The sequence below is a fragment of the Eurytemora carolleeae genome, unplaced genomic scaffold (genome assembly GCF_000591075.1).
Source record: "Eurytemora carolleeae unplaced genomic scaffold, Eaff_2.0 scaffold196, whole genome shotgun sequence".
NCBI lineage: Eukaryota > Metazoa > Arthropoda > Copepoda > Calanoida > Temoridae > Eurytemora > Eurytemora carolleeae.
Genome location: NW_019396109.1, coordinates 155,800 through 169,326, shown reverse-complemented (window position 1 = coordinate 169,326; position 13,527 = coordinate 155,800). Strand labels below are relative to the sequence as shown.

Genomic DNA, 13,527 nt, shown 5'->3' with positions numbered 1-13,527 from the left:
TACACTTTATAGACATATACTTGAATCTGATTCTTCAGCTTAGTGTCATTTTAGAGATAAAGTTAAAAAGTACACAGTTTTTAGGATTTTAACATAAAAATAAGTTTCTGCAGAAAATGTGTCAAACAATTGTTTAGAGAATTTATAACATGATAAATAAATAGTATTTCTACAGGAATACGGAATAAATAATAAGGAAATGCGGAATAAATAATAAGGAAATGCGGAATAAATAATAAGGAAATACGGAATAAATAATAAGGAAATGCGGAATAAATAATAAGGAAATACGGAATAAATAATAAGGAAATACAGAATAAATTATAAGGAAATACGGAATAAATAATAAGGAAATACGGAATAAATATGGCAAATTATAGGTAAATAAACAGAAATTCTATGAAATAGGAACTGAAATAAATTACATGCAATATAAATTTAGCCGGAGATAAGAATTTTTGTGTGGATATTGTAAATATCGATATCCAATGTGGGAACCTTAAAATTTGAAGATCAAATGAAAGTTATCCTTGTAGGGGAAGACTAACACGGGATATCAAAGAGGAATTAAATTATTCTGCATAAGATGGAGATCAATGCTTGATCCTGAGATTCACAACACTGAAGTTCTGACTTCTAAATATGGTAAATAGATAAAGAAAATACAAAAGGAAAAAATGAATAAAGATATTCAGAACAAGATTTAATTGAATAAAAATATGTAGAACAAGATTTGATGAAAAAAGATATGTAGAACAAGATTTAATTGAATAAAAATATGTAGAACAAGATTTGATGAATAAAGATATGTAGAACAAGATTTAATTGAATAACTAAAAATTGAAAGTGCATTAGAATAGCAGAAATAATTAAATTGTGCAATGATGAATGACAAACTTTAAAAGTATACAGGTTTCTCAATTTAAATCCCCCAACTTCACTTAATATATACTTAAGTGCGGGATGTTGGACTTAAGTCTGGTTTAACAGTTTAAAACTAGAATCTCTGAATGATGCATTAAAAGAAGGTATTGCTTAACTTCTCGTGAATCAGTTCCTTGACTGATGAGTAATTAAGGCATGGATTGGATTAAACGATGATGAAGTCTAATTATCCGATGCAATTCCAACTGAAATCTAAATCAAATCCAACTCAAATCCAACTCAAATCCAACTCAAAACCAACTCGAAACAAACTCGAAGCAAACTCGAAAATAAATTGAAACAAACTTGAAACAAACTCGAATCAAACTTAAACTCATTTTATTTCCTTCTTTCCTTTCAATCGTAAACATATCAGCATAATCAGTTGGTACTGTCAAACGTCGAATTAAGGTAAATTTTGTGCTTGCTTGTTCAATCAGAAGTTCAATTGGATTTTTTTGTTGAAATTCCAATATGCCATTAATGTTGCATATAAAGGAATTGCGTTTTTGATCAACTTTTCTAATCCCTATACCTTTGCAACCTTTTCTAATCCCTATACCTTTGCAACCTTTTCTAATCCCTATACCTTTGCAACCTTTTCTAATCCCTATACCTTTGCAACCTTTTGGCGCAAAACTTTGATATTTCAAACTTGGATTATTTTATCTAATAATTGAATTTATGGTTTGAACTATCTAGGTGTTTGACATCAGAATACAAAGAAATAGGGATTATAAAATCATAGTTTGTGGCAAAGACTCAATTTCTTTGAACTTTTCCTTACTTTCCATGATCGACGAGGAACATAAAGATTTATTATATCCCCGCACATTGATGAACAATGACACTGTAAAAACCCTCCGCCCCCCTCTTCCATTATCAGAAAATTTCCACCATGCATAAATTCAAATCTTAAAGGTCATCTCCATATTGAAATTATTTTAACTCTAATAATCCTTCCCCTTTACAATTTATTACAATGCCTGCCAATCAAATATAATCATTGCAATTAATCATTTTAATTTAAAATTATGAAAAATATTAGTTTTTTATTTCCTAATTTCTAATTTAAAACTTATAAAACATTGTTATTCTTATTAAAACTTAGCCTTCATAAATTCAATTAAGTTTTGATACCCCTCCCCTGACACAAAAGAAAAATGCCTTCATGCTTTGATTGAAAAGTATATATGCAGGCCGTGAATGCATGAGAAACGATTTAAGTATATTTACGGGACGATTACTTGCATTTTCATGTCATGCTGAGTAGTAATTAATCTCTACTCTATCGTTAAACAAACCAGTGGAGAGCGATTATACACTCAATGATTACGCAATCTATCAATATTTTATTGGAAAAGGAACAACTTATAAAAATAAACAAAAAGTGTACTTTGGTTCAAATTTGTCTTTGAAAGTACAATTGGGCTTTTCAAAAATTCAGAAAATCTTGATTATTTTTGTTTCAACCGCGATTACTGAGTAGTTTATCACAAAAATGGTTAATTTGAAGTTATCATAATTTAGCTCTACCAGCACAAACAAAAAGAAGTATGAAATTACAATTTTTAATCGATACACGGTGATTTAGGTGTTCTCGTTTAGCAGTCAGTGAGCCTTCGCGTTCAAACCTGTGCAGTGTTTTACCAATTTAAAGTAGATTTTTCGAATTTTGTATATTGGTTTTAAGTACGAACTCACTTTGCTTACTGGTTTTTGGGATTAAAAGATCGGACATGCTTAGATCTAGTTAGTTTCTATTCTACACCACACGCAATCGGACATGCTTAGATCTAGTTAGTTTCATTCTGCGCCAAGCAATTCTAAACTGTTACAGAACACTGTCCATTTACATAGATTCAGACTGCTATTATACAAATTTGGATCAGTTTTCAAGACTGGATTGACTTTGAATTGTCGCAACACCTCGGCCATTAATTCCACATCACTAACTTTCATACACTTTATAGACATATAAATTACTTGTTCTCAGTTTTAGTCTTAAAAAAAGTAATTGGCAAAATTCTCCTAGATTTTTGCGTGAGAAATTGCATCCTTTGAATCCACGTGATTGTATTTAAATGTATAATATATCAAGATTAAATGGGTGTACTGAATCTTGTGAATTACCATTGACCCATTTTCTATCTATGTCCAGAACTGAGTTTAAGATTAGTGCACTTGAAGTATATCCCTCTGCATTCTAGAGGAAAGGTCAGAGTCCTTATTTATGTTGTTCATGGGTCCGTTCAAGGTCCCCCCCCTAACAGAATAGACCTTTGACAACCGACAGAGCTGAATACTGATTCAAACTTTGAGTGAGAACTGTTTAAATGACAACATGACACCTTACACCGAATTTTTGATGGAACATGTTCAACATGTTGTCTATTAGGTCTAACAACCACCGGACTCCACATCATACAGAGAGTTCCAAGAACATAAGAATTGTCTGTAATTACGTAGAATTCATACTGAGGATAAAACTATCTATCTATCTATCTATCTATCTATCTATCTATCTATCTATCTATCTATCTATCTATCTATCTATCTATCTATCTATCTATCTATCTATCTATAATGTATTGTATATCCTAGTTGATTGCCTATTTGTCCTGTTAATGTCTAGACACGAGTATACAGAGGAGTGAGAAGAAAGAACAATTCTAAACAATACCAAGATTAAAATAGTTATCCCCCCCTCCCCCCTCTTGATTACAGTTACAATCAAAGCCTAAACAATTACTTTATCTACATTTGTGTATGAGTGTTTGTATGTGTATGTTTGAAAAGATATTTAGATAGATAGATAGTTTTTTTTAGAGAGTAACCAAATATTTAAGAATGCATAGATTCTAAAATGACTGTATCCTTGTTTTCGGTTAAATATTGAAAATTTTCAATTGTAAGGATCCTTTAGAAGTGACTTGCGAAATTAAGTTTCACGGAAAAGGGAAGGAATAACTTGATTTAATAAACATAAACACGACCATTTCTAACTCATTTTTGATCTGATAAAGGGCATTGAGGGTCAATTGAAATTACCTTTAGGCTGTTAGATATTTTTTCTTTTATAACTGTTTAATATCGTCTAATCTCTAATCCCTGGGGGTAAATAATATGCAAAGATTAATAACAATTCTATCTTTACATCCTATCCTGCTGCATTTATGAATAAGAAAGATATCTTTGTTTTCATAATTTCAGATTTAAATGAAGAACAACATGAACATGAAAAAGGACAAAACGAATAAAATCTGCACAAAAGGGTGTCGCAAAACAAAACAAAAAAGCATTTATGCTCATTCGTAAATACTCTTTTGTAGCAATATTCTAAGCAAGGTTGTATAATAAGTTAGGTTACTCTAGATGCTCTCCAATGTCGTCTCCTAAGATAGATAGATAAAACCTAATATGACGTCACTGATTGTAGAGGCGAAAGTGACGTCATATTAGGTTTTATCTATATATCTTAGAAGACGACATTTCCCGTACATTGAAGCCCATCGAGAGTAACTAACCTTATTATACAAGTGACCCAAGGGATTAGAATAGGAATATTTTAGTCTTTAAACAGACATCCTTTAAAAAGACGAATTTACATATTTAATTCTTGACAATTGAAATAGCCAATAGTGAAGAAAAAATGTTTTTTTTAGCTTTTTAAACCTTATTTACACCATACTTTGACATCTATTCGTTTTATCAAGGGGAGGGGCAGGGTTGGTAACCCCCCCCCCTGCATATACAGGCCATATACACTGACTTCTATACTTTGACTTATATTCGTTTTATCAAGGGGAGGGGATGGGGTGGTACCCCCCTTGCGACCCCACGGAGTTAACAGGTCGGTCTTTATCCCAGTAAGCTTTGACTTTCGAGCATAATTTGACCTATTAATCAGACATTTTTCACCTTTTCTCTTTTATACTTTTTTGTCGACATCTTCTAAATAAAAAAGTAAAAAAAGAGAACTTCGTAAATTTTAAGATTGTTGAGATATAGTTTAAAGCGATTGAATTCAAATAGAAACCCAATGCATCTCGCCCTGGTTATTCACATTTATTCTCATTGTGTTAGTAATTTATTTATTTTGAGAAGTATATTTATCATCCTCTGAGATCAGATATACCTGTTGTCGGATTACCTTTGTCAAGCCCTGACTTGGATACAAATCTAAGATTTTATTGAAGCTCACAAGAATAGCGGGATATAAAGTTATATAATAAATCAGTAAAATATTTATAAACTCAAGTTGTAGATGTGAAGATTTTAGATCAAATATATGATCAATTCTGCTCATTCATCATCCTGTATCATACAGAATGAGGAAGAGGGTTTAAGCGCAGAATAGGAAGACGCTCAACAGACGCAAAAAACGTGCGCGCACTTACGCGCGGATAAACAGGGCTCAAGAGAGTAGATGAAGAACAGTTATCTATAATGTGAATCTTCTTCTGATTCAGGTTTCTGTTCGGAAATATTTTAATCATTTCGTTTAAATATTATGTAGTCCGGCGCTGTTGTCAAACCAAAGTAAGAATTTTTAAACAACAAACGAATCAAAAAGATAAAGTTAATTTGATTATGGGTAATTTGATCGACTTTTTGACATGGTAACTCCTAAACTTGGCATTCTGTTATGAACTCAGATCTTAAGCAGACTTTTGCTATTAATTTGCTCAAAAAATTTGAGATGAATGGAATAAGAAGACGACATTATAGCAATATTTAAGTGTATTTGATGTTGTTACAAAGCAAATAGTTTTACTAGATACATATTTAATCAAGTATTTAGTTTATTTGATCAGATTCACCTGCACAATTGCTGTGTCTCCTGCTCATTGGACTTTTAAAAGTTATAACTTGAGTTTCAAAGTCGTCATTCCATTCCAAAGTTACCATTACCACTGTGTAGTTAGGTCAGAGTCCGAATTTAATGAGTTTGAGCCGCGTCTCAAATCCGCCAAAAACCGGTTTCAATTAAGCGCCGTCTCAAATCTTAAAAAAGTGGATGCAATTTTAAGCGGAACCAACCCTATTTCAGCCGCGTCTCAAATTTAAGCCGCGGCTCAAATTCTTTAAATTTGGTCTCAGGTTTTTTTATTTCTATTAGCTCACTCAGGACATAAGGTCTACCAAAAAATTAAAATTTTTCAAAAAGTCTGCTTCTATTTTTATCCGTTTAAAAAATCAGTCTTCGTCATGATGAATGCGCTAAAAGAGTTATGTGCGTGGGATTGCATTGTGCTTTTATATTTTAACTCCAGCGTGGGATATTCTTTTATGCATGCATGTACATAAATGGAAAGATGAGCAGAAACGTTGGCAAGCGAACAAAATGGAGTTGGGGGGAGGGGAGGGGGGGCTATTTAAACTCAGTTAATTCATCAATATGTAGAATATAAACAAAAATATCATAATAAAAAAAATAATAAGGTTCAGAACAATTAGATATTTTTAAATTAAGAAATAACACATGAGATTTGGATTATATTCAGTAATCTACGCAAATTAGATTTTTAAAATTAGGTTTCTCATTAACCACACATATTTCTTGATTTCAAGGATCATTTTAATATTTAAATTAATATGAACGGAGACCATTTTGACAAATAAACGGATTTGTGTTTTAAAAGTTCCAAGCTTGCATTAAGCCTTCTTGTATATACAGGGTTACCCACAAAGAATGAGACTTAAGAAACGATTGTTTAGAATTTATACTGTCTCTTCTCCCTGTAACTGTAAACTTTTTTTTTTTTTCTTTGCCTAATCATTGATTAAGCTATAAACGGATTATGTTCAACTTTCAAAACAGAAGACTTAATTCAACCTCAGAATAGTCAAATTTAAAGCTTAGGTCGTCTTTACATTCTCATCCTTTCTGGTTAACCTTATATTATAGCAAAGCTAGCTGTAGTGAAGGGAGTGGGAGCTTGTTTAGTCTATAAATTTATATATTGTCTAATATAAGTAAATATACATATATGTATATGTATATTTACATAGTCTATAGATTTACATATTTTATATAGATTTATATAGATTTATATATTGTCTGATATAAATAAATATACATATATGTATATATATATATTTATATAGTCTATAAATGCTAAATCGAGTGCAACGAAATCACTGTTAATGAATGTGTTCAGGTATTATAATCTAGAGTTAGTATGAAGGAGTATGAAATACAAAGAAGGGTTGGTTGACCTGGTCCGCCTCACTACCATATGATTTTACATGAACAGACGGTACTCAATTTTGAAAAGAGTTTTTTTATTATCAAGAAATCGGTTTCATTTATTTTGGTATGCTTGAAAACCACATTTAAATCATTTTCTAATTAAAGTACCGTCTGTTCATGTAGTGAGGCGGACCGGACCCCTCCTCCATTTTATTCCATACTCCATGATTAGTATGCATGTACACGTATCTAGTTCATTGTCCAGATTAATTAGATAGATTCTACTCCTTCCCACTGATCTTAGTCAAGGACAACCATGGGGGTAACAAGGGCGATGCGTTCGGTTTCTTCAATTTGAATTCAATCATGTTTTGGTCTTTCATTCAACATTCATTCATTCATTCATTCATTCAACATTCATTCATTCAACATCTATAAACTTACAGAGTTGTCTTTTAATACTTTTTAATTTAACACATAAAAGCCAAGATTAAAGTATAAAATAGAAAAGGTGAAAACATTAAGTTAAATTGGTCCAATTGTGAACGTCACAGCTTGCTGGGATAAGTACCGAACTGTTATATCCGCGTAAGGATGCAGTATTTTAGCAACAAGGACAATTCTCTTCACTGTTTCTGTAAGCAGAAATCCGCCAGTCACTTTTATAGAGAAACCAGTATTTAAGAATAAAATTTCGAAAAATTTCATTTCAGACAAAACCTTTATGGGTACCATAGGTGAATCGGAAATGCCACTCACAGTCCCTTTAATATGGAAAGTACGTTCTTCAGACTCCATTATTAATGTACGTCCTTATAAGTTATAATGAATGCATCCTATAGTCATTAGCGCTCCATTATCAGTTTTGTTCTTTTTTTGCAACTAAGAATATGAGGGATTAGAATTGAGAATGTTGCCAGCTAACATGAGAGCAAATGGAGTATTTCTAGTACAGTGAGAACCAGAAAGATTTGGAATAAGTAGACGACATCAAAGTAATAATTAGTGTATAATGTATATGATGCTGTTAACTAAATAGTTTCAAAAGTATCTTATTGAATCTCTATTTGGATGAAATGGGTCTGTTTGCACTGCACATTTGCTCTTTTTGTTGTTTATTTGACTAGTTACAGTCACACTTTAAGCTTAAAAGTCGTCTTTCTATTCCAGAGTTTTCAGACTCTTACTGTATTTAATAAATGAGTTCTGTAGATACAATATAATTACTTAATCAAGGACATAGAATTGGGTTCCAAGGGTTCAGGGCACAAGAAGAGTCTGATTCCACATACACACCTAGATAGGGATGGGGGGGGGGGTGANATTCCTAGATACCATCTTCAGTCCATGGTCAGCATTCAGGCAGCAGGCAGTGGCCTTTTTAAGCTATCAATGCCAGGGCCTAGTTTGAGGGAGTAGGCAGGATGGGGGGGGGGATACACAGATAAACGAAGAACTATAATGGATTAAGGTTTATAATTGGATAACATCTGAAAAGAACAAATAATGTTTTCAGGGATATCTGGCCGGATCAAAATATTATGAATGAGAATAGATATTCATAAAAGGGGGACCCCGAGCGGAGGGGAGGGGGAGGGGAGCAAACACCTTGAAATTTTCGTCCCATGGTATATATCGAATTAAATTGTTAATCCCTGTTTTTAAATGTAGAAAAATGTACAGTATAAGTTAGTATACGGAATCTAAATATTATGTAATTTGAAATTTAAAGAACATGTAATGTTTTGCTGCACTGTACACTTGTTGACTGTACCATACTTTCTGTACTGTACTGTACTGTACTGTAAAATACCTGGTTTAGCCTTTTGAAATTCAGTGCGTTTCTTGCATTTGTCTGGTTAATTTACCCTCTGGTTTATTAGGATGATAAGCTAGTCCGTCTGGACAAAGTTGGCGTTCAGGTTCTCCTGTTTTACAATCCTAAACAAAAAAAATGGATTTGAAGTTACATTTTTGATTTGCCTTTTCTGTCTCTAATATTTTTTGGACAACAACAGTTTATATTATAAAAATTATTTGGCCAGCAGTGCTGAGCAGATTCATTTCATTTCACTGTAAACTAACCAGAAGGAGAAGGTCAAATTCAATTGTCATTACTGTTACAACTTTGTGACTCCGTTGCTCTTCTAGTTCTTATTTTATACACATGTGACGTAAAGACAATTTATTTGGTTATAATATATTATGAAATCAAAACATCTTCCCAATAGCTCTTTAATTAATGGAGTTATGATAAAAACATATAAAATTACAATCTTATTTTACTTTAGTTTGACGTGATTTGATGATGCGATTTCGGATCCTGTATTTTTTTAACAAGTAAAAAATGCTAAAATTATAAATCATTTAAAGGTTAGGAAGTTTTTAATATTCACTAATTTTTCAACAATTGAGATTTGTGTTTGAGAGCAACAAGTTTTTTAAAAACAGGTTTTAGTGGATTTTTTGCCGATTGGATCCGAATATGTGAATCCACATCTCTTTACAAGTAAGCCTAAATATTGGAGATCCAACGGATCCGGATCCATTTATTTGAACTCATCAAATGTAAGTTTAAACAAAAAATTTAAATTAGACGGTTTTCAATTTTAAAACTTTTATATTATAATATATCAATCATTTAAATTTAGATTTTTTATATTTTTAAGGGTTTTGAAAATTCACCTAAGAAAACATTAAATTTTACCAAAAAAGGTAAGATTATCTAAAAGATGGGTGCGAAGCGACTTCAAAGAAATTGAGTCTTTGCCACAATTTTCTAATCTCTTTATCATGTGCAACCTGATATCGTAGACTTTTTTACATTTAAAACTATGAATTCTGTTAGATCAATTCATCTATGTTTAAAATACCAAAGTTGCAAAGATATAAGGATTAGAAAATTTTATATGTGGCAATAATTCAATTAATTCCTTTTATTTAATAAAAATGACAAGGGAGAGTAATAATTTTGTTTCTATTTCAATTAAATCTGTATATTTTGTTCTTCAATTTCTAGCATCTAAATAGTAATGGATGAATACAAAATGCGGAACAATTGCACTCAGCAGGAATTCGCACTATTAACAACGGATCGTGCAAATTATTTGCAAAAAGTTTACGTTCATAAAACTCGAAAAATGATAACAAATGATTTTATACAAAATCTTTACAAAAAAATGACAAATTAGTTTTAAAAGTTAAAGGTTCTTAAAAAACAGGAGATTGATCAATTTTCAAGCAATAAATCAATCGGCTAGTAGATCAATCATAACTTATTAAAAAGATTTATCAACTATCAATTTATCAAAAAAATTTATCAACTAGCTGCAAAAGACCCATTTATGAAAAGCTCGATTAATTAATCAGTTGAGACAGAATTGAGTCTTTGCCACAAACTCAAATTTTTTAATCTCTTTTACTTTGGAAACTGGTTTTGTAAACCTTTTATACTTGTTTGATTCATCAGAATTCATAGTTTGAAATATATAAGCTGGAGGGCATTGGGTTGCAAAGATACAGGGATTAGAAAATCAGAGTTTGTGGCAAAGAATCAATTCCTTTGTTGGAAAGGAAATGAATTTTTAACACAAACTAAAATTGTGTAATACCTATATTTGTCCAATCTAATGGTGCAAATCTTTGATATTTCAAACTTAGATTTTTTGGTCTAACAGGATTCATAGTTTGAAATATCAAAGGTCTACGACATTGGGTTGAAAAGATATAGAGATTAGAAAATCAGAGTTTGAGGCAAAAACTCAATTCATTTGTTGAAAGGAAAAATTGTTGGAAAAACATTCCAGAAAAATAGAGCACAGACCAAGAAATTGCTGAGAAAAAATGAATAAAAAACCATTCATAAGAAATAATTTTCCGTGATGCCAAATTCTGCCTAAATCTAAGGGTTGCAAAAATTCTGGTTTAATTTTCAGAAATCTTCAAACATACTTGAAATATTCCTTAAAGAGGAGAAGTCAAGGTTGTAAACTCACCTTAACGCCCCCCCCCCCTCCCCTCCAAAACCCTCATCTTAGTCTCCCCCTCCCTTGATCCCCTCCCTACTCCCCTCCCTGACCCTAGAGTCCCAACTCAACCCTCATCCTAGACTAACCCTCGCTAAATTCCCTCCCCTCTTAGACTAGACTCCCCTCTCTGCCCCTAGATTCCCTCCTTGCCCCAAAACTACCCCTCCTAGAATCTCTAGCTCCTCCTAGACTACCTAACAACCCTAGAATAGACTCCTCAAGGACTCCCACCCTCAGAGGTGTTTTGATGATCCCTCTGGACTCGAACCCTCTCTCCTGTTTTCAAACCTCAACCCTCTCCATAATCTCCTTCCCTTCTACCCCTTGTTTAGAAATAAGACTCTCCTTCCTTAGAATTCACTTATTTCCCCTCTTTACTTTTCAGATCCTACTCCTTAACCCTCAGACTCCCACCCTTTACCACTCATACTCCCACCCTTTACCCATCATAGTCCCAACCTTTACCTCTCATACTCACATCCTTTACCCCTTCATACTCCCACTCTTAACCCCTCATACTCTCTCCCTTTACACCTCATACTCCCAAACTTTATCTCTCATACTCCCACCCTTTATCTCTCATACTCCCACCCTTTATAACTCATACTCCCACCCTTTATATCTCACACTCCCACCCTTTATATCTCATACTCTCACCTTCTATTTCCATCCTGTTCCTGGTTCTTATATTCCATAACATATAATTTACTTAATTTGTTTTTCCATTCAATTCTACTTGGCCTTTTAAATTCCTTGTAGATATCAAATACCCCCCTCCCCCTTCAACAAAATGACCCACCAGAACCCCCCACTTGACCCCCACCCCCCAAATCCAATTATTCCTAAAACTTAAAGAATATCTTGTTTTTCTAACCAAAAATAGAAATATTGTTTTTAAAGGTCATGGCCTATACATACAGTACATACAATGTACTCATACTCAATAGTCAAGTAGTATGTTGCCAATTACTTCTTTAAAGCTTAAGCCAGAAAAAAGCGCGTTGCATTATTAATATGTATATGTCTAGGGCTACAGTGGGTTAGTTGGTGAGGCAAAGCAGAAGTCCGAGAGGTTGCTACAACTTTAAAGTCGAGGCTGTATAAAAATTTGATGAATATTTTTGTTGTCTATATTTCGGTAAATGACCAATTCACAAACGTACCCTTAAACAATTTGTCTGATCAAGTATGGATTATGATATCAATGTTTACAATTTTGAAAACTGATTATTTTCAATCAATTGTGGTTTCTCTTCAAATGTGACAATATCTTCTACATTATTTATCAGATAAAGGTCTGAAGGGTACCATTGTGAATCACACGTTGCCATCTTTGCATGGAGGGTCACTTGACATTACACTGACAGTTCCTTTAAACCGGAAACAATTCTAATTCATGTTAAATTTTAATAATCCGGAATCAAATATAAATAAAATGATAAAATCATGCGAAAAACCGGACAATTCTTAGAAACTTATGGAAATGCACTTGCAACCACTTTGATATCTAGATTTTCATGTAGAAAATACAACAGGTCTATAAAGTAGCTTTATCGAATATCGACCCATTCAAACGAAAATATTTGATATCAATTAATAATATTTTTAAGTATTGTCAATATTTTCTAAAAATAATTATAGGTTTCAGTCTCAGAATATCTGTACAAAATAGAGTAATGCCAGGCATTATTTGGTTTGGAAAGTGTCAAAATCTGGAAGTTTTTTTGAACCTTTTGCATTAATGTGTCCAGATATTCTACGAAATTGAGGGTTTAGATATAGGGATTAGATAGAGTTTGTGACAAAGACTCAATCCTTATAAACTTTTAATAACTTACCCAGTATTTATCACATTGGACTGGATCCGGATAAACCCCTTTGTCAGGGCAGACGAACTGTGAGTTGACCGGCGCTAGGGCTAGGAGCTGTATTACCAGCAGGCTGGTCAGTAAACTACCTGCACCTGGTCTCATCTCTAAACGATCTGGCCAGAACCACATCTTTAAATACACATTCTAATCTTTATCCTTTTAAATAGTTAACCATCAGAAAAAATAAGTTTAGGAACCAGCTTAGAGCATTGCGAGAAGTTGTTGAACCGCGAGAACATAGTTGAACCACCTCTCTTGTGCTCCAGTTCAAGTTAAAGAAAAGTGGTTTTTCTTTATCTACGGCATTCAACTACTTTTTACTATTATTTCTTGGTGCCACATCATCATTTTTAAATAAAATCTGGTCATAGGTTCTTTAAACAGATTATTTCTTGTTGCCACAGGATCATTTTTAAATAAAAATATGCAAGTTTAAAAAATATTTTAATAAATGCTTACTTTAACAAAGAGAATGTTTTTATAATGTTTAAGTTAAAAATATGAAATT

At 32.6% G+C, this 13,527-nt stretch overlaps 1 protein-coding gene across 1 annotated transcript in view; it reads right to left on the bottom strand.

Annotated features, from left to right (window-relative positions):
* Nucleotides 1-8,979, bottom strand: part of LOC111695178 (daf-12-interacting protein 1) — a gene marked incomplete at its 5' end in the record, with an annotated part of 27,295 nt that extends 18,316 nt beyond the window's left edge. The window contains one exon of the mRNA XM_023464399.1: nucleotides 8,934-8,979. Coding sequence (XP_023320167.1) covers nucleotides 8,934-8,979 — 46 coding nt within the window. The remainder of the gene's footprint in view (nucleotides 1-8,933) is intronic.
* Between the last annotated feature and the right edge of the window lie 4,548 nt (nucleotides 8,980-13,527).